General features: G+C 28.5%; 2 protein-coding genes across 3 annotated transcripts; one reads left to right on the forward strand and one right to left on the reverse strand.

Annotated features, from left to right (window-relative positions):
- Positions 1–719: 719 nt before the first annotated feature.
- On the forward strand, positions 720–6589 carry LOC119684169. The gene is made up of 8 exons (XM_038098138.1): positions 720–1160; positions 1282–1497; positions 1558–2369; positions 2608–2746; positions 3818–4332; positions 4387–4945; positions 6225–6354; positions 6416–6589. Exons 1-8 carry the CDS (start codon positions 895–897, stop codon positions 6440–6442), a joined length of 2664 nt encoding a protein of 887 aa, XP_037954066.1. The 5' UTR covers positions 720–894; the 3' UTR covers positions 6443–6589.
- Positions 6590–8855: 2266 nt separating this feature from the next.
- Positions 8856–21991, reverse strand: LOC119684170 (bumetanide-sensitive sodium-(potassium)-chloride cotransporter-like). 2 transcript variants are annotated; one of them, XM_038098140.1, is made up of 12 exons: positions 21620–21991; positions 18373–18469; positions 12373–12766; positions 12081–12314; positions 11699–12015; positions 11243–11629; positions 10830–11177; positions 10530–10771; positions 10067–10464; positions 9900–10011; positions 9574–9847; positions 8856–9065 (listed from the first exon to the last, which is right to left on the reverse strand). In XM_038098140.1, the coding sequence occupies exons 1-12, from the start codon at positions 21871–21873 to the stop codon at positions 8949–8951; spliced, it is 3174 nt and encodes a 1057-aa protein (XP_037954068.1). In that variant the 5' UTR covers positions 21874–21991; the 3' UTR covers positions 8856–8948. The 2 variants fall into 2 exon arrangements, with proteins under 2 accessions (XP_037954068.1, XP_037954067.1); XM_038098139.1 differs by having other exon boundaries at positions 11243–12015.
- Between the last annotated feature and the right edge of the window lie 839 nt (positions 21992–22830).

Genomic DNA, 22830 nt, shown 5'->3' on the forward strand with positions numbered 1-22830 from the left:
TTGGTTATGAGTATCTTATAAATTTGTTTATTATATATTATTGTAGTATATTCAAGTTGACACAAATGTGATATAAATTTACATCCAATTTAAGTTTCATAAACAACAAGCCGATTTAATATAAGTCCTTTTGGGTGGCTTGCAAGTACGGCAAAAAGTACATGCTGGCCTATTTTGGCCACCCCAGCCATTGGTATCACTGTGCAATCTGTTAAGTGCTATGTTTTGGCAAATAGCAAATCTTGCATATGTGCATATGAGTTAGATTTTAACTTTGAATAATTTAAAAACATAAGCAAACTTTTCCTTGACATAAACATATTGCTTATAATGTAGTTTGTTTTGATTACTTTTAATTCTATTCTGGAAACATATTAATTCAATTATGTTCAAAACATTCCAGATATGTATGCTTTATAAGCTCATAAAATATGTTCAATTTTAACAACAAATTCATTGCTTTATTCAGCCATGTGATATTAACTTATATTAAAATAAATATTTAATTACATTTCAGACAATCCATTTTAAACTTATTAATATAGAGAAGACGGCAATAAAACGCTTTTGTAAGAATAAATATTTTTAAACATTTAAATACAACCCTGATAAATTTTCTTCTGCCCGTTTACTTGCACACAATTTCTTTGACTGCTTGTCTAATTGTCGTCGTCTCTGCAGAAAATTTATTATAGGAATTGCAAATTAAATGTTTAAATAGTTGTAATTAAATTAAGTCGCAAAGAGATTTTTAAAATTAATTGATATATAATTTTTCGTGAGCTGTCGACCTATTAATACTATTTTTCGTCATTTACATAAGCAAAGTCTGCAAATGAATGTTGTAATATATGAATTCACAGATATTAAAAGAAATTAAAAAAAGTTTAGATCATGTCCCGAAATACTGGTCGTATAGATAGATTTGCTCAAATGAGCAAACAAGAGGAGCTAATTGCAAAAAAACGACAAGAGATATTAGATCGGCAAAGAACGAGTCAACTGGCCAAGGCGGTGGCGGAAGCCCAAAATCTTGCAGCGAAACAAAAAAATCCAAATGATACCGAAGTTGGTACTGAGCAGTCAACGCTGTTTTCCCTTTCATCAACAAATTCAGTGGTTTCTATATCGTCAGATTTAGTGGAGATGGATGAGAAAAAGTAAATTCTTTATTTTTTATATGTTAACATAGTTTTAGATAGTAATCACATTGTTGTGTTTATATTTTAATTTTTTTTACACTTCTATACTTGAATTATACACTAATTTTATTGGTTATAGATTAAAGACTGAGCCTGAATCAACTAAGCCAATTAGTAGTATAATAGGAAAAACAGGTAAAATTTCATTTGGTGTTAAAAGAAATCATGCACCTGTTCCTATAGCTGAACAACCTCAGCCCAAAGTACAGAATTTTTTTTGTAATGATGGTTCCTTTTTGGATCATTTTAAAAAAATTATTGAAAAGCATGAACAACCACAACCATCAATTATTGTGTAAGTTTATTGAAAATAACTAAAATAAAAAATGAAGCTTAATTGATGTTTATTTATTAGACAAGCCATTAGCGATACTGATATTACTGTAGAAGATACATGTGTAACACCAAGTGAAGAGAGTTGTGAGGATATTTATCAGAGTGTCAATCTTTTGAATCAAGAACAAGAAGAATCATTAATGCAGCAACAACAGCATCAACAACAGCAACAACACATTCAGCAACAAAATCAAATTCAAGCACATCATCATTTACAAGCGCAGGCACAATTGCACTTGCAACAGGCTCAGTGTCTTACAACTGCAAGTTCGCAACCTATACCAGTACCCTTGCCGGTACCAGTTCCAGTATCTGTTACAGCAACACCTGCTCAATTTGCATTTAATCCTAATATACTACAACAACAACGACCTAAATTATCGAATTTCATACCGCAACCACACGCATTACAAGCAGCTTTTTTTACTACAGCTCCACCTCAGTTGGTGCCACCGCCACCTCCACCAACAACACACCAGACTACAGCTTTTCCTGTGTCAATGACAGTAGCATCTGTTACACCTCCGCCACCACCACCTCCACCTCCGCAGATACCGCATTTACTAGCTAATTTAGCTCCAATTTATATGATACCAGCTCCAGAATCTTTACAACTGAATGCAATACCACCCCCGAAAGAATTTGATTTAAATGCAATTCCGAAGCCGCAATTAAAATTGGAAGCAATTCACATACCAACTGAACATCAACAGACCATAACATTTTGTACTTCTTCTCCACCGCCACCACCTCCACCGCCTCATAAACACATTGAAGAGCAAGTGGAAGACGAACAAAGTACACTACATGAACAAGCGCAACATCAACAAGGTGTGTATTTAAGTTAGTTAATTGACAAAATTGATTGATTAGAAAACATAAAAATTAGTAGTTGTTATGCTATGCATTGCAAAAATAAAACAAGAGTAAAAAAGCAATAAAGTAAAGTAATAGAAAAAATATAATATTTGCTTTGCTCTTTGTTGATGAAATTTTGCAAAGAAAAAAAATTAAAGTTTAATTAATTATTTTATATACGCTAAGCTCGATTTTAAAGGATTTTATGTAGTTTTTTCAGACAACAGTGAAAACAATAGCATACAAATGCCAACATCTATAGATAATCTAATCGATTTGGTAACTGATAATGGAGATGAATATGAAGATAAATTACGAATGCATCAAAATGAGTTGCATCCATCAATGTGGTAATTTTTTTATTTGCATAATGTTAAAAGTTACATAAGTGACTTTAAAGAATTACTAGGCTTAGAACATAATATAGGCCATCATTAAAAAATGATGAATTTCATTAACATTCATTTCAAATATAGAAATAGAAGTGCTTCCGAACAAAAATGGAAGCATTGTTTATAGTTAAATAGCACATTAAAATAAAATTTTTTATTTAAATGTTGAATTGTGTATATTAATACGTTTATTAAATGAGACCTGCAAACTAAATATTATAACAAAAATGTATTTACTATTAAATGTAGATCAGTTACTTGTGTAAAAGCTTCTTCTAAATATCATTTATCATCATTTCATAAAAGATACAAAACTAAGCAATTTTATTAAAATTTGAAGATATAATACATTTCTCTCTTTATTTAATATGACATCGTTAGTTATATGCTATTAACAACGGTAGTAGACACCAATAAATTAAATTTATTTCTGTGTTACAATATTAAAAGATTGAAACTGCTTTTAAGTTAACTATATTTTCTTATAAGTTGTGTTAAGACTGAACTCATTTTGAAATGTTATCCTATATGAAGTTTATTTATATAGTTATATGCGTAATATTAATGCAAAATTGCTGAGCAGGTTTACCGGTAAATTAATGAAAAATATTTACTAAAAATAAAATCGTTTTAATAAAATTTTACAATAGTAGCATACGATAGTAGCAGATTTTGAATGAACAGAAACCAACCGGAAACAAACTTTATCATATTAATCTCAAGTTCATCCCTCTCATTAGTTAAATTCTAAATTAGGTGTAGTGATTCATTTAATAATTCAGTAAGCGATAAAATAGTTTTTTTTATATGTATTGTGTAATATTTTTGTAAAAACTTACCACCAACATCAACGCAGCATTATGTATGACATTCAACATGTAGCTGACTAATCGCAATGCAACCTCATCATGGATTTCTTCAAAATAAATTTCAAATAATCATACTATATTCCTAAGGATATGATATGAAAATATAGTTTTGTATTTGATGTTCTTATTTCTTATCAATTCAATTTAAATTTCAATTCAGGTTTCTATTTGATAAAAATTGCGAGGAATACATCAGATACAAACACGAATTAATTAAACGTCGGCTAAGCAAAGATATTTCTCAAGAGCAAGAAGTGCAAAATAATTCTAATAATGCAGGGTGTAGTAAAAGTGTGACACAGGAGCTTAAATTATTAGATGATGATGAAAAATCTTCTGAAGAATCAATGAATCAATACTTAGTGCAACGTAATAAAGCGGTTGAGAGCAGTTTTTCTGGATTTCGTGCACAATATGGTGAAGATAAATATGATCCTGAATCTGTTATTAGTGGGGGTGAAATTGATTCGGATGATGAGTACAAACGAGGGATGTTGGATCGCAATCGTGACAATATTAAACGACGTATAGAATGTCGTAATGAATTAAGTGAGGAAGAACGTTTGGAACGTGAAGCAGATGAACATGAAGACAGAAGGCAAGATAAAAAAAAATTGCGTAAAAGTCGTTGGGGAGAAAAAGTTAAAATAACAGAAGATTCTTCATCTTCTTCAGGTAAATATAGTCGTTTATTTAAAATTTGAATGACATTAATATATCATTTTATAGGGCTGCCCTCTACCTTTAGCAACCAAAATAAACCAGTTTTGTCTACTATAACTCGAAATGATCCTGCACTCTTACAATATGCACGTCTTAATTACGGATCGACTGAATTAAATGAAGAAGACTGGCAGAAGTGTGAAGAACATTATAAAGTAAACTTGCTTTATCAAGATATGATACGCAAAAGGGAGGAAATAGATCGCTTGGCACGCAGTGGTAAATTTAAATATGAATATGATTCTGATGAGGATGTAGACGGCGGTACCTGGGAACATAAATTAAGATGTGCAGAAATGGAAGCAACACAAGCTTGGGCACAGGCATTGACCAAACAAAGTGAAGGAAAGCATCATATTGGTGATTTTTTACCACCAGAAGAGCTAAAAAAATTTATGGAACAATACGAAGCAAAGAAAAACAATCGACAACCAGACTTAAGTGATTATAAAGAATATAAATTAAGGGAAGACAATATTGGTTTTCAAATGTTGCAAAAGTTGGGATGGAAGGAAGGTCAAGGTCTTGGTACTGATGGTGCAGGTATTGTGGATCCCGTAAACAAGTAAGTATAAATATTATTAAGGTTTTTAAATGACAGAAAAATTACAGTGTTCGCATAAATGAGTTAAAAATATGCCTTGATTTATATTAATAAATGAAATAATATGATTCCTTTGAGGAATGTAGAAAAAGTGTATTCCCCTTGAAAATTAAAAACGTTAAAAATTCACAATATTTCTATTAAACCCAATTGCATAAGAGTAAGTTATTACTTAATTATTATTAAATAAAAACCGTTTTCCATCTACTTTATTAGGTAGTTTAAAATTTGTAAAATACTATTTCTATCTAAATAGTTTTTTAATAAAAATCAATTTAATGTATTAATTTTGAAACTTAAATAAAATATTATAATGCGCTGTGTGCTGAGTAGATTGGCATGCTTCCTAGTTGCACTAGCAATGTGTTCGACTAATTTTAAGGCACCTACCTTTGGATGTTTGGCAACTTCTTTTAAAACCAAGCTGACATCCCTACGTGTGAGTTTCCTTGGGCGGCCACTGCGAGGCGTATTTTCAGTATAACCAGTATTTTTATCATTTCTTATTATCGTCTGACCTGTTGATCGAGTCAAATTTACTAATTTTGATATTTTTACCATAAGATTTTTTTTCATTTCTATGCTTAGTAACCAGATTTCGCATATTACTTGAAATTTCTTTTCGTGGACCCATCGTGTCAATTAAATACCACTCACAAAACACAACTAAGTGCATTATATAAATGTATGACTTATGCCACAAGCATGAAATATGAAAAACGGTACTTTCCCGTTTAACATTTAAATTACTGTCGACTAAATGTAACAATCAATGAAGTGTATGTAGACTTTTGTCAATGATTTTTTTAGTTTTTTTTTTCGAATAACTTTGTTAATTTATATTAATGAATGAATTTTCTTTTGTTTATTATTATTAAAAAACAGTTCTAAACAAAACTGTATCATTACTTTTATCTATTATGTCTTTGGATTTACGAGCTAGCAGAAATGGGGGGTGTATGTAGAGTTTTGTCGCTCACTGTATGTAGGTTTTACAATTTTTCTACCTTATTTAAAAACCAGAATGCAGCGCAGACATATACATATAATTGTCCCAATTATGTTAAAGGTACTCCAAAACAGTCAATTGTTAGAAAATTGATTGTATGTTTTTATTCTGGAAATGTTGGAGTAATCAAATTAAATTTTAAATCTTTTATTTATTATATATATTGTATTTTTTTTTAAAAATAAAAATATATATGAAAATATTTTTTTCATTGTTATTCTTTTATTGTAGAGGTCCACAGCGTGAAGGTAATCAAGGTTTAGGCGTAACTAGTAGCTCTACGCCTGAAAACTGTGACAATGTTTATGATGCCTACAGAAAGCGTATGATGTTGGCCTACCGATTTAGACCAAACCCATTGGTTAGTGGATAGTTGTTTCAAAATAAAAATGTATTATAATTTTTCTACTTTAAATTTTCAGAATAATCCAAGACGAGCATATTACTAATTTATAAGAAAGACATAAATTTAAAATATTGGTTTATTTACAAGTCTATAGATATATAGTTTTTGCAGGCATGTAAAAGTTGGTAAATATATACATACAAATATATTATTGAGCATTATTAAAAAGTTATTTTATAAAATCCTTTTATAGTGGCGTTTGATATTATTAATTGATGCCAATATGTATAATATACCAAAGTTAACTTAATATCCATATAACTTACTAATAAAGACTTTTCGGATTTTCAAAATTGTTAAAAATCAATAATTTACTCCACAGAATCAAATAAAAAGAGTTCTATTCGTAGCTTTTAAAAGAAATATCACCCGTTAGATATTTCATACTTCTTTTCATATGTTACCCTTAGTAGATTTTAGTGTAAAATATAACTATTCTTTGATATTCATAACATACATTATGTTAGAATTGCTAAAATAAAGATAGAAGTTTTTTTAAGTTTTTATAATTAAAATATAAATATAATTATGTTGAAAGCAGATAATAATACAGTAGATCCTCTATAATTTATCAAGTTATTGAATTATGAAGATTAAATAATAAAACTCGAGTTTTTTATTTTTATTATATCTAAACTTTTCGAATAGAAAAAATAAGAATACTGATACTTTTTATGTATTTTTATTTAATTATATATTTAATGATGCAATGTTTCAATTTCGAGTTCTACATCAATTCATTATGAAAAATGTAATATTTGTATAGGTTAGCTTTCCAAAACATTGAATTATGGAGGTAACTGATGCTTAAAATTTATAAAAATTATTGCATTGTTGAGACTAACACCTTTTTTTCTATTCACTTAGAACTGTGACAAATTAGAGAGGTTCATAATTATGAAAGATTTACTGTAATAACAAAGACAGGATATAAATATTTAAAAAATTGTCATACGAGGTTCGTAAATTACAAGAAGAAACCAAAAATATTAATAAAATAATTGTTTCTGTTACGAATGCATCATAGGAATTTAAAATTAAAATTTTAAAGATATTTCTTTATTTTCTGTTTAATTTATTTATATAAAAATTGTATTTATGTAGGCTGTTTACATAATCAAATATTTGAATCGCGTATATATTAAACTGTTTTTTCTTAAATTTAAATTTTAATGCAAACCAAAGCAATAATTTGAAAATTCGTTTGTAATAAAAATAAAAAAGATATAAAACTTATTTTTGTATTGTTAGTAAAAGTACTAAATATTGTATGAAAACTTAACATTTGATATGTTGTAAAGAACTAAAGCTCATAACCGTTAAAAACAATTGCTATTAAAACCGTTTCACTATCTAAAAGGGAATGGGTAATACATAGAGTCTTTAGTCTGTGTTATGGGTAATATTGTGTTTACATGATAATTGCAAAATGTATGAGATTGTAGTCTGGTAAAACACTAGCTAGCAAAAAATTAATATTTATAGAGGAATAAGCGGTCATGAAAGTAATTGCGCTAAGCAATATTTTGATTAGTAAGCACGTAAAATAACAAGAGTATGTAGAATGTAAGAATTTCTTGATTATTTATGTTTAGGATATAATAAGTTTGAAAATAACTTTTTCTAGATTTTAGACAGAATACTTTGTTTAATTTACTTCATTAATTTAGAGTGAAGCATGGGCTCTGTAGTACTTTTTAAGTCCCATTCTATTTACCCTACACGAGTGATATCGCACAAATGAACGAGTGAAATAAACAAAATTGCCTCTCTTTCACCTTAAAATGCGTACCTTCAAATGCTTTTGTGCAAAATACTGTTTCCAATTGCATCGACTTAAATAATTAATATAATAAAGAGTGAATATAAATAAAAAACGAAAGAAACGCTATAACTAGATCGTTTTCATGGGTCATGTACATACTTCTATAGCAGTACTGCTTATACATTTTGGTTGGTTGAATCCATAGCTTTATTTTTTAGGTCAGAGAAGGACAACAAATATTTGTTAGATATTATTTAAATATTTATAGGTATATCTGTAACACATCGGCTGAAAGTTGCTTGGCTAAATTATAAAAACACATTTTTTTGGGCAAATTCGACTTTATAAATCAACATAGTATAGTATCCTTTAAGAGCAATATAGTTATTTTAGCGTTTCTGTCATATTTCGATACCATTCTTGTAGAATTTTAACTCAGTAGTATAAATCTGTAGTAACCTCTGATGTTGTATATATGGACAGCGTTGTTGGTTGTTAGATGGTTTTTACGAATATAATTCATGGTTTTGTGTCATTCGAATAGGTAAGATATGAACAATTATGACAGTCATAAGGGATGAGAATGATGATAAAAATATTTAGCATGTAAATGATATAATGAAATAATTCAAAATATATATATTCAAAATTTTTAAGCCCAAAATATATTATAAATTGTATAAAAATGTGAATATATTTTATTGGTTTTTTTGTTACTTTTACACTTTTATCTCAAGTATTTGTTATTAAAATAATTGTAAGGTTAATGTGCTTATTACTAATTCTATGAATAAAATGTTAAAACTGGAGTTTGATTTCCACGGGCAAGAACAATTGGACACTTGATATCAGTCGTTAACATTTCTAGCCACGACATATACAATGGCGTTGATATTGCTTCCTTAAAAAAAAAGATTAATAACATTATTTAATGAATAAGATTGAGTTCTTCATTTTCACATTTAAAATCAATAAAATGTACATTCAAAACTCAATCTCTTTACAACAATATTAATTCAATAAAAGTACTTTATGGATATAAATGTTTATAATTCTTTTACATAATTCTAATGACTTGCTATGCCTACTGACAAGAAGTTTACTTCCTGAAACACATAATAAATATGTTCGTCAATCCAAAATATGAATAAACGTAGTTATAATGGACCATACCTTGGCGGTAGATTTTGATATGTATGCTCGATGTAAAAATAAAATTTCGCGGCACGTCTTTTCGTTTAAAAATATAAAGAACTATTTGTTATATTTGTCTCTGAATCGCTTTTAATAATCAGTCTCTGTTTATCAGTCTCTATTTTGTATTATATGTGTCAAGTTTTGTACGGGTATTTATTTAAGTCTTTTATTTACATTACCTATGTCAATATACCATAATAAAATATTCTTACCCTTCGTGGCATTGGCAGTGACATAACAACCAATGATGCCTTGAATGAGTATTCAACTATCAGCTCATGTATTCTGAGTTGTCTCCATGTTTTTTCTTCTAAAGATCGCAACTCATGCTCGGTAATAGAAAACTCGTTTGTTGCTTGTTGACAAAAATTTTGTATTAGACTTTTGTGCTTGTTGATTGTTTCCAGTTTTGGTCGATCACTAAGACCTTTAAGCATAATAAGCTCAGAGTACTGGATACGGAACTTTATCAATAAATTGGCCATGCTTAAATTTGTAAAGAGATCAGCAAAAGTTATAAAATTAAAATTATATGTACCTTTTTTCTTCGGCTTTTTCGTCCTTGCCATGGCTAAGAGCAAAAATTCGAAGATCGCATTGCTTCCAATTGGAACGCATAGATATAATGTGTGGAAGTAACATTGTTAAGCCTGAAGCATATTTTTCAATTTATTGTTTTACAAAATCAAAAAAATTTAACATTACCTCCATCATCGTATAACCAAAACACATCAATAGTGCTTTTTGGCTGTTTGCGTGTAAATACGGTTAACATGTTACTTCTCAAAGTATTTACAGAATCGTTTGAATTATCGTTTCTATTTTCGTTAAATTCATTAAGATCTACTAAGTTTGGTTCTGATTCTGCTATTCCTATATTTGGTGTATCGAGACTTGCTAAATTAAGATTAGAATCAACGTGCAACAATTCCGAAGCTGTTACTGAAGCCACACTAACAGGATTGTTAAATCCGAAGGTTCTAACTATTTGAAAATCTTGCATAGGTGTTGTAGGTGTAGTACATTCTAGTTTAACACCTGAAAAATCAAGTCCATTGTTTAAGCGTAATATTACTACTCCCAACCGTTGTGAAAATGAGTTGCTAATAGAAAGAGACATCATTATATATAGTATATAATTTCAAAAGAACTGAAAATTAAGACTTACTATAATATATTGAAATAGGTTTCCACTTCTTCCTTTCGACAATTAAACCAATTATTTTTGTAGCCAATTAATACAATATTTGGACTCATTTTACCCAAACCTGTACATTTTGCCATTATTTTAACACCATCATCCATATTGAACCCATCAATGAGAGTGTAGAAAGCTTTAATTTTGCGTTCATCTAAGTATTTTTGACCTTCTTTAATAATTTTTTGGCTATTTTTATAACCTATACTTTTCTTTTAGTAGGAAAAAATTAATGATAGTAAAATTTTATGAATAACTAAGTCAACTTACTGGTAATATGTTTCCGACAAACATTAAAGAATTCTGTTTGGTAAGTAAGTAACCAAAATCTATCAGTGGTGGACGTATTTTTGGATCACCTGATAGTACTAAAACTTGTGGATTATAATTTTTAACGTGATCAGATACATTTTGCAAACGATACACTGATGTTAACGTAGCTTTATACTGTTGCGCTTGAGTTGTGGAGCCCCAATTTGCTTCAGGTTTACGGTACATTACCACCAAATAGAGTGCAAATATTATGACAAGTGTAATAAGGGAAGCCATCCAATCGATAAGAAACATTATTACAATACATAACAGAAAACCAAATAAACTTAACCAAAGGTTGTAATACTAAAACGAAGAGTAAATAAATTTTTAGACTTCATTTAACATAAACTAATACTAAGCGAACTTACTTTAAATGTGGGACGCCATCCAAGTGGCTTTACAAACGCTGCGTGGAATGTACAGAAGTTAATAAGTGCATAAGAAGCCAAATAAAATGTGGAAATTAGAGGTGCAATTACGTTAAGTTGACCAATGAGCAAGAATCCGGCTGATATAATGAAGGTTAGTACGTACCCACGATATGGTTCACCATGCTTTCCATAAGGTTTCGAAAAGAATATTAGGCCGGGGTATATTTGATCAATACCCAAAGCTTGGACAAGTCGTGGTACAGAAAGTAAATTAGTCAATGCGGTGCTGAGAGTAGCAGCAAAGCAGCCAGCATATATTAATGGTTCCCAAAGCGACATTAGCTGCATCACTGAGTAGGAGTTGGCCAATCCGAACTCGCAAGTCTGTATTATATAATTGCTATTAATATATATGTATATAAATATACATTTCTTTTGAATAAAATTGCATACATTATTTAATTTACATGGTAGTGATGAGCTGATAATACTACCATTAACAAGATCAGCTACATTCCCCGAAGCATCACGTACAGCAGCACTGCCCGCAAAAAATGTAAAAATAACGTACGAAGACATAGAAATCAAAAGTGCCCAAAACGTGCCTTTTGGTATAGCTGCGCCGGGATCCTTTAAATCCCCACAAATATTTGCGCCAGCCTGTATTCCTGTTACGCTTGGGAAATAAATAGCAAAAACACTAAAGGAATTCTGTTGCACTCCTTCTGAAAATCGGTAGTCGGATCCGAAATTTTCTTTAAATACATCCCCTTAAAGATTAATAGATCGTAAAAATCAAAAAACTACGTAATATGCATTTAAGTTCAAAACTCACATGAAAAACCAACAAAGCCTTTGGAAATATATTCTTCATTACCTAGTGGACCAATAGCAGCACCAATTAAAAAGTTAAATATGGCGATAATTATCGTGGCTAAAAGAAAGTTTTGTGCTTTTGTTTCCCATTCCATACCCACACAGCAAATGAATGTTAATAGCAAAATTGCGCACACCCCAACTATTCTTATGTCATTAATGCCATTATCAATAATTTTTAGATCATTTTGCTCTATAATACATAAATTTTAAATACTACTAAAAGAATTTTTTATAATGTTTTGATGTACTTAATAAATCATTTAAAGATTCACAAAATCCAATGGTATTCATTGATGCAGCGACAGCATTCGCGAAAGCGAAAACAACGCCTACAGATGCGCCAAATTCGGGACCTAGCGAACGTGATATTATAAAGTAAACGCCGCCGCTTTTAACTTCTCCATTTGTACAAATCGCTGAAAGTGATAAAGTCGTAACGACGCATACAACTGCAGATATCGCAATAATAGCAAGAGTTTGTAATATTCCAGATTCACCAATCACCCAACTAAGACGCAAAAACAGCATGACACCCCATATATTCAGCAAGCAAGGTATCATGACACCCATTATCCAGCCTAATTTAACAGAATGTCCAGTAGTAGTTCCAGTTTCAGAAAGTGGGTCGGGAATTGGTAAACGCTTGGAAAAAAATATGATACATATATGATGGTAAAAGATTTAAATAAAGAGTCTTTATGAGGAAATAATTTGAAAATGATTTAGTTTTATGATAATTTATGGCAATGTATTATAAAACAAAATAAATTAAGTACTAAATTTTTTTAAATAAGTAAATTTGAATTTAAAATTGAAAACATGGAGGTGTGTCTTTTATTAGAAACTCTTATTAAAAATAACTCTCTTATAAGGTTTACAAAATTAATAACATCCAAAAAGGAGATTTATCAATATAAGAAAATCGACTGAATAATATTAAAATGAATAAAAATTATAAGTGCTCAAATCCAAGCTGAATCAGTAAAAACGAAATACTAAAGTATCCTTGAAATTAATATTCTCATCAGTTTCTTAAAACAGATTGCTTAAGTTTATTGTAAAGAGCTTTTCGAAAAGTGGGTAACTACAACAACAAAAATTCTTTTTTATATTATTTTAATTAAGTAAATTTTTGACTGAATATACAACTGTTTCGAGTATTGCCAAATACTCATCATCAGCGGTCTGGAAATAATTTTTGTATTTAATTATTCGTAAATAATTTTTTGAGACTGCTAGTACCAGGAATCGAAATCGTGCCTTGCCAAATTTGAAGCTCAGAGTCAGCGCTTCTTAACCAACTGACTCAAAGCCGTACTTGACTCGCACATTTTTCTGGGGTTTTATTAATTTCCTGCGAAAGTTTTATTAACAAATTCACTTGTAGTGATTATATTATATTTATAAGTTTATTATTAAAATATGTGAAACTAGCCATCCAATTAAAAAAGCTTAATATTTTAACTTAAAAAGAGACCTAGTCAATCTGGACAGTTTCTTAAAGACTGGGTCAGCCATTCAATTTCATGCATCGCAAACTTAATGTGACTTTAAAAGAAACGTATGTAAATTAAAGATTTTACTATTCACCAACACTCCGTGTACTACTTAGCTAAAAAGCTGGATTACCTACAATTATGGAAAAGCATCTCCTAAATAGAATAGAGGTAAGGAACGTTACTATCTCAACAAGGTGGGAATGTCAGATGTATTTGGAAGCAGATGAAAAGTTAACTAGGTCGACAGCTCTTATCTTCATTAGAAATCAGAAAATTAACTTTAAGTGATTTTTTTAAATTTTTCATAATTTTTTGCATATTTTTGTTTAATATACTTAATGAAATTCCTCAGTTGTGAATTTCGTATAATTAGAGTCACACAAAGACTATTAAATTTTCGGTTTAATATAATCTGTGTACACTTAACATTTTTATTACGTGTGATTATACTATGGATTGGGCTCGATTATTATGGTCATTCCAAGAGATTCATTCATGACTGTTTGTAATTTGTGATACTGCAGAAATATCACAGGGTTTGATATTATTTTGAAACATTAATAAAGCTTAAGATGCTTTTCAAGGGGAGGCATTGTAAACAAAGCAGATGTGAAACACATTTCTTACCCATTCACACCAGCGGTAAAAGTCGTTGAAAGGAATTAAATTTGTAATATAGTTTTGTAATTAACAGCAATTTCATCATAAGACTGATACTCACGGCAGGCCTCTCAATGCGATCGCTTAGGACATTGAAATCCTAAAAAATGTATAGACTTTAATTAAAATACTATATTCAATTCAAGCACAGATAATTTCTAGCTTACTACTAAATTAAAATACTTTTGGTCTGTATAAATGAGAATCTAATTTTAACTTTCATATTCACAATATAGAATATATAATAAAAAAATAAGTAAAAACTATAAAATATTATAAAGAAGTTATTTTTTATTCTCCATCAAATACCGACTTTCAGGTTCAGTTATAGCAAAACGTAATGAAGACCTAATCTTATTTTAATTTTTTTTTTTGAACTAGTAACTATCGATTGAGTAATTTAAAATATTTAATAATAATATTTAATTAATGATGTGCATTTATAATTTACAACTACAAATTTTAATAGAGATTATCATAATGATATATTCTGGAAAGTTTATATACTGGCAGTAAAAATGATTAATAGCTATTGTCAAAAAGAGGAGGCATTCAGAAAAAGTTTCAACATTTTTAGTATGATATCAGCTAAAAAGGTGACAATATTGCTAACATACATATGAAAGACATTTAAGCAAATTGCTGTTTGATTTTATCGAGTAGCGATATGTTAGTTAACTGTCATTAAGTCAATATTGTGTTGACATCTTGACTACGTAATACATTGTACGACCCATACTCGTATTCTATTAGTTGAATAAAAATATTTGGTAACGTACGCTGTCTTATAAACAAAAATTGCTGAGATAAACAATTATGTCTAATTAAGTACGGAATGAAAAAAAAATATAATTCATTAAAAAAAGGACTTATATCAGTGATAACAAAGGAGATAAAAAAGAGCAAAACAAACACATAACTAATTCTCATCTTTTAACCTTAAAAATAATTTAATATATTTTAAAACAGAAATAAAAATTTTTTGACACTATTGATCCAGACTGTGTATATATATTTTTTTTAAATTCATAAAAGTGAGGAAACGTACATATAGTCACTTTAAAATTTATTTTCACTATGTGAGATAAAAAAATTTAGCATAGATTCTTATATATTCTAAAAAATGTAATAAAAACTCGTTTTACTGATACATAAAAAACTTAGCGGATATAAAAGATTGTGTAAACGATCTTAAAGTCTTAGTGTACTATCGCCGAAATTGAATGAAAGACGATACGCAGTAATGTAGATCAGGCTATCGATGCGAAAGAGCTCAACAACGCTATTCAGTAAACAATCCAAAATCTCATAGTATAAATGAGGGTATATGGTACATGAGTTGGGTATGCGTGAGTGAGTGACGCAATATCAGAAGGACTATACAGTTCAGAAGGATCCAGAAAAGGTAGCGGTCAATAGTTTGAAAGCGTCAGATGAATAGACATACTGTTATCCCTAGAAAATCTCTTTCAGGTATTCACATTCCTCTCTGACATGATTGGAAAATAGGTCATGAAACCCATAATGTTTGGCACTGCTCAAGAATCTATACTCGGCCCGATTCTGTGGAATGTCAGCTATAACGATATTTTCAAGATGAAAATCCAGATATACATTTGTGGTTGAATACTTCGATAATATAGCGGTGGTGATTACATTGCGAACAACACAGAAACCCCAAGTAAGCTAACATGGGTAATGTTGAGTTCAAAAATATGGGTGAACTCGCATGGATTAGTTCTAGTCAAAGAAAACAGAACTCCGTCTATAAGGACTTCTCACATGCCGCAAGAAATTAAAATATGATTAAATAATTAGGAATTAAATACACAAAAGGTTGTAGAGTTTTGAAGTCAGATAAGATTCTTACTAGGTCCAACTACAAAACGCCACAACCAAAGCAGACAAAACAACACAGATTCTGAAGTAGTTAATAGCGAACCATAATGAAGTAAGAGGAAACTCATGATAAGTGTGACACATTTGATACTACTACTCTACTACTCTACAGATGGGCCGACTCACTAAATGCATACAGTCAAAAAAAAAGCACCTATTGCATACCATACGGCTTTGAGCGTGGCGGTAATGCAAAAAATTTCCGGAAGCTGTTCTCAATAAGAGACGAATCAAGCAAGTTAGGAAACAATCATCGCCTTTAAAGAAAGATGAATCTATTAAAGTAGTGGTAGAGGGACCGGCAAACTAATAACCACGATTTGGTTATGTTGAACAGCTACCAAGGGAAGTAAATTATTGCCGTACACAAATGCTAACGTATTACGGATACTTCAACAAGTTTTTGAAAAGAAACTGAAAGTTCAAGACTTCGGACTACATTTATAGCGACGCTGAAATAGATGATGCGGAACATTTTTTTCAAGGTGTAAGATCTCGACCTTAAAGTGGAATATAATTAATATATAATATATTCCACATAATATATGGAATATAATAATAATTAAAATAAATTTTTTTATATACTATGAAATTTAAAATCTTACAAAATTATTGGAAAGCATTTGCAAAAATGTTTTATACATAAAAAATAATAATAAATAACAAATAAATATAAAACGTTTAAAATGTTTCATCTAAAACGAAAAGTGCATAAACGTTCCTTTCAGTGTTTAAAATTTAAATAAGGTTTTTATCATACTATTTGTTTATATATATATGTACAATGTGTTAGTAAATGTTAGTTAGTATAAATGTTAGTTATACATAAATGCTAGAGATGATTCCTTGATTAAGTTAATAATTAAATGCGAATCGTTATTTCGTAAATCTAAGAGCTGACAGGTTCATTTTGTAAAATTATCTTAAAAATAAGGTGTTAATGAAAAGTTTTTATAAACTTTTGTACGTTTACATTTTAATATAAAGATTATTTTTTTAAAAAAAACTTTACATTATGTACCTTTTTCTAATTGTCTTAAAATAAGTTATTACATATTACATAAGTTAGTAAATGGGCTTCTCTACAAATTTGTCGTTTAAATAATTACAATGGTACCATAGAATAGAATAAAATACGACAGAGTTCTGGACTCCCAGTGGAATGGAGTATTGTGACCATAGCAAATTCTGTAGTACTAATACTTAACTTCAGTACTATAAAAACTACAAAAAATTGAATCCGTTAGTTTGTGTTAGAGTATATTTTAAAGACGATGTTAATACATCATATAGTTGAAGGTAAATAAAATGTTTATGATTAACACATTAGCCCAAGAATTGTTTCCTTATGTCATTTTACTCAAATCAAAAATTCCTAAAAATCCATTTAATCCCTCTTAAATTCTGATATTCGTGTCATATATATCACATATATAGTTTTAATTTAAAGAAAATGATTGAATTATAATTCTGTGCTAGACCTAACGCCAATATTTATGTATATATATAGTTACTGTATAATTTTTTAATTTCGACAAGTTTTTTCTTAGAGTTCATTTACTATAACATAATCTTTTTAATTCAACAATTTTATTCGTTATCAGCAATTAAGCAGTGTTCTTATCGCTTTTGAATATAGAGTGGTTTTTGAAGTTTTACTACTCAACAGGGCTCCGATACGATTCTGTAGATTTTAAGTACAGACTGAGTATAGCAACCTTGATAGTATAGGAAGCATTAATATACTTGTCCTATAATTATAATTAATTAATATAATTATTTATATATAAAAATGTTTTTAATTGCAATTTATAACTGTTTATAGTTCTCTATAAAGAAATTAGTTTCTTTGTCATAATTAACTTCAGAACAAATATATTACTTGTTTAGTTGAATTATATAAAATACAACTATCATAAAGTAAACCACTGGTATGAAAGTCTTTTTTTATCGAATAAAATTATAGCACTTAAGAAGTTATACTAAAAAGGTATATTTGTTTTCACAGCAATTTAAAAAACAATTAATGAAAAAAAAAATTAAGTGGAAAAAACGTGTCTACTTTATGTTAGCATGCTTAAGTGTTTTCTAAAATTTCAATTGAAAAATAAATAGTTTAACTAAAGGAAACTTTGTTGGTAATATTATATTATAATGATATTATTGTTATTTAAGATTCGGAATTCTTACTTGTTCTCGCCCGGGTTCTCCATGCATTTCACCAATGGACGGTCTTTTAATATTTCTTTTCGATGCTCTGTAGTTATCTAATCTTGGAAGTGATTCACTGCAAATATAAACAATAAATATTAGTAACATCTTTTTAAATATTTTGGATATATGTAAAACGTTAAAAAAGTTTTTTTATATAAATTATTACCAGTATTAAATTAGTAGTAAAGTATGAATTAGTAACACATAAAAAAACTTCTTCTGTTTTTAGATTTGTATAAATATTAAATTATTTGTTTTTAACCAAAATCAACAAATCAATCTATGAGTTGTATTAAATATCGTAATTCATAGATTATCTTTTAGATCGAAATGTTTAGAATTTTTATAAACAAAAAACTTTTAAGAATAATTTGAATTCTATGGTAATTTGAACTTAAATTAAAATTATAAATATTATAAACTGTTGTAAGACTATCAAAGAGAACAAAGAAAAGTGAAAGTGAAAGGGTCTAAACTGCTCTAGTTAGATATGTGGTTTATTATATACGTACGTCTTTAATATTTTTCTATACGTGATTATATAACCAAAAGTACGATCATTCCTATATCTTACTTGGCTCTTACTCGATTTTCGGTAATAAATGTTGTTGTGAAGAGGTGTGTCGAAAGTGTACATCATTGTTCTACAACAATTAATAACGAAATGAAGGTGTTTTTTACAATATGCCACTAGCGGGATTCTTTTTTAAAGGATTTAGGATTCATATTTCATAAACACATATTAATAATAATATTAACATAATAATATTAACTAATATTAACATTGGTTCACAACTTAACTACTATTCGTGAATTTCTTCTTTTTCACAAATTTTCATTATACATAACGTTCTTATATGCACAAGTTGAATTAATAAAAATATTATCAACTTAAACTTAGATTTAAATGTGTTATGATGTTTATAATTTTACTACTTTTATAGTCATTTTTTGTGCAAATGTTTTTTCTTCCTTAAGCTCGATAAGCAAATCAATTTCGATAAGTTGTCATTAGAATTACTCAAGTAATCTTATCGGGTAAGCCCTTTAAAGTTTACCAATCAGTGTAGGAACGTTTCTAAGAAATTTTGAATTGCGTTAAAATTCTTAAAAAAAAAATGATATATTGTAAATTTTACTTGACTTTTTGATATCTTTGATTTTTTTAAGAAACAATCTAAATATCATCGTTGGCATCAATAATTAACTTAACAGATAAATTTAGCTTTGACCAAATAATTAATAAAGACTCCAGAATTCCTTCTCCATTCGAATTCGATCTTTGAATGCTTGATTCCAATGTTGTTAAAGGAGAAGCAATACGAAGCCAAACGTTATTTACATTCATTGATTGATTGAGGATCTAATAAAGTAAACGATCTATTTTCCATTTTGGTTAGATTTTAATTTTCAATAAAGTTGAAAATATATCGTTATTATGTTAAAATATTATAACCAAAAACAATTTGTATTGAATGTTTTTAAGTTACCATACAGTAATAATCACTTAACAAACAAATTAAAAAAAATAAGAAATAGCTAACTTTGAGTAATTTATTTTTATTGTATTAAGTGGCATCTTTTAGATATAATAACTCGTCAACTAGAACATAAAGAAGAATGTTAAGGAAAGAAGTCAATCAGTCAGTTATTTCAAAATATTAAATAGAAAATATAGATGGCTTGGACACACGCTACGTAAGCAAACAAATGATTTTACGCGCAGTGCACTTTCCTGGAATCTTCAATGCTACAGAAATAGATGACGACCAAAAAATACATGGCGTAGAACAATCACCAATGAAACATCAAAAACTATATATAAATTAAGATTTTTGGCACGAAATCGTCAACTTTAGAAAAACTTTGTTACGGATTTACGTGAATAGGTTAAGTTCTATATATTAATTTTATTGAACATGCTTATAATAATAATAAATAGAAAGTATATATTTCTATTTCTAAATATTGTTATATTTCTAAATATTTTAATAAAAACTAGGGATATTGCAAAATTAGATATAGCTACAGCTACGCAAAACTCTGTTAGATTCGTAGCGATAAATGCAGACAAACATTTATGCATTGTTTTTACAAGGAAAAGATATGCTTTAATTATTAAATTTTTCTTCAGTCACTACTCACATTATATTTATTAAATAATCTGAATCAATTAGTTGTGTTTCTTTTTATCTTGATAAATCATAATTAAGTAATCCTAACTAATTTGTTATATTATTTTGAAATAATTTTTTTTTATTAAGGTCATAGCCATTAAATAAAACCATATTTACAGCTAATTTTTATTTTATTTTTTTTAACTCATAATATAATACATGTCTTCCAAAAGCTTTTCAGCACATCTTTATTTACCATAATATAAGTCACTCGTACGTATGAGTTACATTTACTCAACAACGTTTAACTTTTGTTATACGTGCGTATAATGATTTTTAAATTTCTTTACAGATTACGAAGAAATGAAATTTGCTTCCCTTTAACACAATAAAGAATTCTTTTGTCTTACTGAAAAGGAAATAGCATTTAATCAATAAAGGATATATGGTACATAGTCAGCGATTGCAATAGAAAAGTATATGATAACCTCATGAAACGTATTCGCCTGGTAAGGTTAAGCAAACAAATATATGTGCGTATGTGTTTATATAAATATTTTCATTATTTTATGTACTTAAGAAATGTAAACAATGTTTTTGTATGTGTGTGCGATTGAAAATATTTCCACAGCTATTTAAAAACTTTTGATATACGACAATAGAAACTAATTTGAAGAATAATGTGAGACAAGCAAAGTATAAAGATTCAATTTGTTTCAAATAATAAAATGATTACACACCTAACGGTAAATATGAATGGACGCCATTGCGAAATTAAAAACAGCGTTATGTTTCTATTCTTTATATAGTTTATGCCATTGAACATAAATCAATTTTAGATAGTATTAAATAAAAATGACTATCCTTTTTAATATAAAACCATTTTGTTTACTTTAAAATTTTCAAACAGTTCAAATACTCAAAGTACATAAGAATGTGCACCCGTGTTTATTTGAGAAAAATGCAAACATTTGTAATCAGACACACTCACATATTTACTTGCACTAAGTACTTGTTGCTCGTAAGGAATTAGGATATTAATTATATTTTAAATTAATTAAATGAAAATTTTTTAATAAACTTTAATTGTTGAGTTTGACACATACTTTGTTAATTGATATAAACTAAATTTTCGTTCATCCCGTTTTTTTCCTAAAATACTGCCAAAACCGCGTATCGAAAGTCTGGAGTTTCTACGATTTGTAGTGGGGGCAACATTGCTGGTGACTACGTCATCTTCGTTTACGTTGTAGTTGTTGTTGTTGCCGTTTTGTTCTACATTTTCGCAGATAGTGCTCATTTTATTGTTACTGATATCAACGTCATTGTTAGCTTTTGAAGCTTGCGACCGCGAAAACATTTTATTAATAAAATTTCGTTTACGTTTTAATTATGAAAGTCTTAATTGTAAAATCATAAATAGAGTTAATTTTCACTTTTTTAACTTGCTATTGTTTTCATAGTTTAATGCGTATTCAATGAAGTTCACACATCGAATAATTGTAAAAATTAACGTGTCTTCCTTTTATTGCATATTCTGTCGTTTCAGTGCTTGGGTTATGTTACTTTTATTATTTCGTTTGAAGTCGTGTTAGCGATAGGAAATTGATAGCCTCCACATACATGGAAGTAAACCACTCTTACTCATGTACACATTTTTTTGAATGCCGCAAAGTATGCAATATTTATTTGAATGGTACGTGAATCATTTGAGTGGAAATTAAATGTTAGAAAAAAAATATATATATACTTCGATAAAGTGTACATGGTGAATTAAAGTAAATAATTGATATATAATAATTAGATTAACGTTAATAAAAATCTTATGTTTTTAAGAAAAATTTAAAATGTTTAAATATATTTCTTTGTTCAAGAATACAATTTTTAGGCACTAACGAAAATTTTCTGAAAAATTGTATGCATTTTAGCTGTACCACAACTGTTTATATTATAAAAATTATTATTTTTCAATAACCCTTCAAATTCTTTGAGTTTGTCCAGAATTAGAATTATTTTTTTGGCAAAACAATTATTATTGAACGATTTGATATTTCCTAATAACTCCCATCGATTCCATTTCATGCGCTGTCCTATTTGAGGTTTTACTGTTTTAGTATTTTATGCTAAAGTTGCAAAAACTACTTTGTTATATTCTAGTATAAAATATTTAGTGTTATTTTTAGTTATATTGAGGATTTAAAAATTAGCTATAGAGAATATTTCTCTATAGCAATATTTTATATTGCAATATTAATTAATTTTATAGAACTTAGAAACATAGTTACTATAAATATATTTGATAAAAATAAATTTTTTA

The sequence above is a fragment of the Teleopsis dalmanni genome, chromosome 2, assembly GCF_002237135.1.
Source record: "Teleopsis dalmanni isolate 2A chromosome 2, ASM223713v2, whole genome shotgun sequence".
NCBI lineage: Eukaryota > Metazoa > Arthropoda > Insecta > Diptera > Diopsidae > Teleopsis > Teleopsis dalmanni.